At 29.5% G+C, this 5,955-nt stretch overlaps 1 protein-coding gene across 1 annotated transcript; it reads left to right on the plus strand.

The window, feature by feature from the left end:
• The first annotated feature begins 897 nt into the window (after positions 1-897).
• LOC105775665 (CASP-like protein 4D1) lies at positions 898-3,757 on the plus strand. Its single transcript, XM_012598158.1, has 3 exons — positions 898-1,082; positions 1,826-1,961; positions 3,524-3,757. Exons 1-3 carry the CDS (start codon positions 898-900, stop codon positions 3,755-3,757), a joined length of 555 nt encoding a protein of 184 aa, XP_012453612.1.
• The last annotated feature ends 2,198 nt before the right edge of the window (positions 3,758-5,955 follow it).

A 5,955-nucleotide genomic window follows, 5' to 3' on the forward strand; every position in this document is an offset into this window, starting at 1 on the left:
AATTTATTCATATTTATATATAACAAATTAATGATCAAATTTTCTATCAAAATAATTTTAAATGAATCTCTTTCTCTCTCACAGACATATATCAAAATTAATTAAAATATATAATGACAGTAAATATATATATATAAATGATAAATATTAATTAAAATAACTATTTTTAAAATAAAAAATGATATTAACAAGCTTGAAAAAGCTTGTATTAGTCATTTGCAACTACGTGCAAGTTTGAACAAATTTAATGCTAAGATTTCAGGCCAAGTTTGAGCAATTATGTATGGTATTGATATTACGTATAGATTTGATTTGGATCGGCCAGTCCAACCCATGAACACATTTAGTGTAAACCCAATAATCATTCTTCCAATATTAATCTAGACGTAAAAGTACCATGGAGGCCTGTGTATTAGGAGTTAGATTGCATCTTGCCTCCTTAACTCACAAAATTCACAAATTAGTCCTTATACGTTAAATCAAAGAGCAAACTAGTATTTATTTTGTTAAAAATTTCATCCATTTCTACTATTAAAAACTAGTGTGGTTGACAAAATAACCAAACAGTTACATGTACATCATTCTGACGTACATAGATCAATTTTTAACAATAGAAATAGATGGGATTTTTAATAGAATGACCAGATTGCTCTTTGATCTAACGTATATGGACCAATTTGTTATTTTTTAAGCAGAGAGAGCAAAATTTAATCCGAATCCCAATACAAAAGCCTCAATGATACTTTTACCTAATTTAAATTGTTTAAAAATCATTGGTTACATAATTTAACAAATATGACACTCGTTAGAAACAAAAAAGAGACGACATTTTCCAAGTAAAAGGAGGCTTTATATTGTTGATAAAATATCAAATTACCAAAAGATAAAAGCATAAAGATGGCACCTCCACCAACTTCAACAATTTCCCCAATTATTATTACTCTTGTTTTGAAGATTTTAACGTTGCTTTTGCTTTTAGCATCGCTAGTTGTTCTTGCCACTGATACTGCAACTCTATCACTTAGCTTTTACACCACCTTCGTAGAATCCAAAATTCATTTCGATGATGTCTATACTTACCGGTAAGTCCCTAATTATATACACATATTAGTTTCTTTCTTTGTTATTGAAATTATTTGCTGCATCAAATGAGTTCTCAACAAGTATATATGAAGAAAATAGGATTCAAATTTATTGGCAATGGATAGTTTACTCAAGGTCGAAGTCATAGGTTTTTAAGGGCTAAAATACAATTTCACCATTTTATTAACTTACAATTTTATCATTTTGAAGGAACTAAACTATAATTTTTTATTTTTGGGGCCAATCACTCCCGATGATACCGATCATTAAAATTAGCCCTCTATAATTAAATGGATCAAATTAATACATGTATTATTAAGAAAGAATCAAATAAAGTCAAACTAGAACATATTTAACATTAACTGTTTAAAAATTATAGGATATTTTTCATTTAGAAATCAATTTCGAACAAAATATTTTATCTGTAGAATCATAAAAATCTTTCAAAACATAACTCGTTAAATAATAAATGATATTTTTAAGCAATAAATGTTAATTCTATTGAAATTTGGTTTTATTTGACTCTTTTGAATGATACAGGGCTAAATTGATCAATTTAATAGTAGAAGGAATAATTTGATTCAATCCTTAAAAACATTCTAGGGACATTCACCTAAGATCCTATATATATAAAAATAGAGAGAGAGAGGTACCAAAATTTTTTAAATTAAATTATTTTTATTTTAGAGGGACCAAAATTTAAAATTTTCTATTTAATTAATAGAGTTTACATAAATTGCAGATACGTGCTTGCGTCGATTATAATGGGACTCGTATACTCAGTGTTGCAAACCGCTCTCTCTTTATACCATATTGCTACTGGAAAAAGATTGATAATTGGAGATGGTGCCTTTCTCGTTGATTTCTATGGGGACAAGGTACAATTTAATCATTCCCCAACTAATATATTTTGTATTTTTTTTTCATCAATTCATTTTACCTCTTTCAATTTTTACATGGATTAAATTGCAACTAAGTCTTAATCATCCTAAAATATTAAAACTTTGAAATTATTAATTTTATATTTCAAAAGGATTTTAAATTTCTACCGAGACTGTCCGTAGGGGCAAATTCAAAATTTTGTTTTTGGTGAAAAAGTTTTTTATTAAAATTTGAGGACTAAAGCTGAAAATTTTGTGTTTAAAATTTAAATTTAATTATTATTTTTTGATAAAGACTAAAAATATAATTTTATCATTTGATCAAAATGTAATTGTGTGTCGAATACCACCAGGCATGTTTATCGTTATTTTTAATTTTATTCATATCTATACTTAAATTTAAATATCTAATTGAGTTAGTGTCACGAGCTAACTGAACATCCACTCAATTAAAATTTACTAAAATATCTTTCCATATACACAGTAGGTTATACTATTATGAGTGGATTTTTTGTATTTTATATAAAATTAATAATAAAAGTCATTATGATGAGATTTGAATGTTAATCATTTAATTTTACTATTTCAATCAAAGCCTTATTTAATTTATATATCAAATTTTAACAAATACATTTGTTCCATATATTTTCACCCACATAGGTGGTGTGCCATAATTTAGTAAAATATCGATGATTATTTGGTAAACTAGTAGTGTAGTTTTTTATTCCGCTAGTACCTTTAAAAAATCGACATGTGTTTTTTAAATATATATTTTAATAATTTATTATACCCTATAGCACACTTGTCAACCCTCTTATCCTACTAGTAGTGTGCCAAACATTTTCCATAAAATACATATTATATGTACATGCAAATATACTTCAATTACAAACATATAAATATGTTTACATGCAAATATAAATTTTAAATCTATTAATTAAGTTCAACAACTTAATTTAATTATTATATTTTGTTTTTAATGTAATTAAAAGATAAAATGATAATAAAAGTACTAAAATTGGTTAATAAAATAAATCCCTTGTATCAATTTATATGGATTATTAGCACATACGGCATCGAGGTATCGAGGATGATGCTAGAAAAAATTTAGACTAAAATTAAGTTATAAATTTTGATAAAATTCAAATATAATTTATTAATGAATTAATTAATATCTTTATAATTTTTAAAGAATTAAATTAAATTTTATCATTTTAAAAATTTAAGTACAATTTCCTCTCGCTGCCCTTGACCAGTATAGACTAATATTGTTACAATGGATCGAAGCATATCAAAATTTTACTGAAAACCTTAAATTACGTCTAATTGATTAAAAGCCGAAACGACAATATATATGATTCCGGTAACCATTTTTATCGATAGAAATTTAAAGGAATCTTTCTAAGTGCACGCATAAATCCCATGTAAGAGTTTCACAGGTAATATATATATAATACTAGTAAGAATATCCTTTATATTCATATAAAATTTGACATCATAATAATTGGTATTACTTGTTCAATCGTATTGGTGTTATATTCATATTAATTTTGGTGCAGGTAATATCGTATGTATTAGCCACTGGTTCGGCAGCTGGGTTTGGTGCAACCAAAGACCTAAAGGCACTTGCTGATGTGACAAATGTGGATGACCTTGATGACTATTTTGATAAAGCTTATGCATCGGCTAGTTTGCTTCTCTTTGCATTTATATGTGCTGCCATTTTATCTGTTCTCTCATCTTATGCACTCCCCAAAATGGTTAATTCAAGTAACACTCAAAATCCGGTCTAGACATTATGGCCGAATTTTGAATGTTACATTAATAAGTTGAAACTTTGATAATTTATTTTCAAAGCACATCTTATATCGAAATTGAAAATCGAAGATTTTATAGAAACTCATCTCAACTCTTTGGAAGGAGAATTTGTCAAATGTATATGTGAAAATTTGAAACATTTACTTATAAAACTCGATTTTATAAAACCATCACGCTATCGACTTTATTTACTTGTTTTGAAAAATGCATAATACTGATTTAATCTTTGCAACAAAAAAAATTCTTAGAATTGTTTAACTTCGAAAATTGATCGTTTAACTTAAATTATCAGAAATCATGTCAATTTTTAGAATACTGATTAAAATACTTAACAAATCCCATAAATCAAAATTAAAGTCCGAAAAATAGTCCAATAATCCATAAAATCTAAAATAAGAATTTCTTAAAGAGTTTAACACAGAAAAACCTAACCGAGCTCCCGAGCGTCACCAAATCCTAAGTTTGAGGATTACCTAAAAAATATTAAATAAACAGAGCGAGCTATAAAGCTCAGTGTGTGCCTTGGCCCACAAGCTAAAATCACAACAGAATCATGCTTAGATGCATACATCAGAGCAGACATATCAGATATTACACATGCTTAGCATGGCATAATCAAACAGAAAAATCCTACCCCCATCTACTACACACCAATTTTGTCCAACCAATCACAGCAAATAAGGCTACAATAACCCATCCATCCATCACACCATAATGTGGTCGTATGCCACTAAGATAATATGTAGCTATGTTGCCATAATCACACTTCTTCCATCGCATCCATATATCCCACCCCAAATGCACATGCAAAGTCATACTAAAAGATCATGCATATGTATCATAGCATGCGACACCTACTCAAAAACAAACCAGATACATATTTTTCATACATATGAGATAATACAACAAATCATACGAATAATCTTACTCAGAGTCTAACATCCTTAATGAGTGCATGTAAATCAGATTTTAGAATACTCATACTCGACCGCACAAGGCCCAACAAATTGCACAAAATGGGCCCACTCGCTTGTCTGACCCACACACCATACTTTTCAAACCGTGTGGCTCATACAGCTAACCACATGCCCTTGTGGTTCACACGACCCAACACGCAGCCAATCACACAGCTGTGTGACACACATGGTCTAGCACACGGTCAAACAAACGGCAGTATGGCATCGTCTGCTAATTTTATTTTCTCACGAAATTGCCATATTCCATTCGAGGTAACTTAAAGCACATTATAGTGCCACTCCACCTAGACCTATAACGATAGACCACTGGTCCACTTACCTCTAACCCTCTTATAGAGACTTGACGTGTAGCACCTTTGGACTAAAGCTAATAATGTGTAACACTCAATGCCTAGGGATAAGTATAAGTCCTGACTCCCTCTCCTCCTTTCAAAATGGTCAATTGAGGCTGACTATTCATTTATATACCTTAATCCTTTTTAGATCTTCAAGTGGTTTTTTTCTTTTCTCTAAATTATGTATCGATGATTTATGATTTTGAAAGGTCTAGATGATTATTAATTATTAATGGCATTGTTTCAGATGTTGAGACAGACGCGTAAAACATAAAATATAAGAATACATATAAATTTTCACTAAATCAGATAATGTTAGATGCATGATAAGCTGTAAAAGTAACATATTTTAATCTCATTCTTAATGCATTTTTTGATGATTAATTATGTAAATTAATGAATTTGATGCTCCTAATCCTTTAATTTCATACTTCTATACTTAGGAGAGCTTTTGGGAGCGAAATGAGTAAAAAACGAGCCAAAATTGGACAAATAGAGTTGTTTCCAAGTTCCACACGGCTTAGGCATTTCCACACGGGCTGGCCAGAAGCCCATGTGCCAGCTCGTATCGATTTTGCAACTTGCTTCCCAAATACGTGGAAAAACCTAATTTTTAGGCTTTCGGAGCATTGTAAATTCTATAAATACCAATTAGAAAAAGACCTAAGGGGGAAAGCAGAGAAGATCGAAGAAAACACTCGAAGAACGCCATCGAAATCAACTCAGAAGTGGATCTCCCTGAAGATCGAATATCTCCATTTAATTTCTTTCGAAGTTTTATTGACATTCTTAATGTATTGTGGTTATCCTAACTTTGAGATGTTTCTATTTAGAATAATGAACTAAATTCCTTAGATACCT

This window comes from Gossypium raimondii, chromosome 10, assembly GCF_025698545.1.
Source record: "Gossypium raimondii isolate GPD5lz chromosome 10, ASM2569854v1, whole genome shotgun sequence".
In the NCBI taxonomy this organism is placed as follows: Eukaryota; Viridiplantae; Streptophyta; class Magnoliopsida; order Malvales; family Malvaceae; genus Gossypium; species Gossypium raimondii.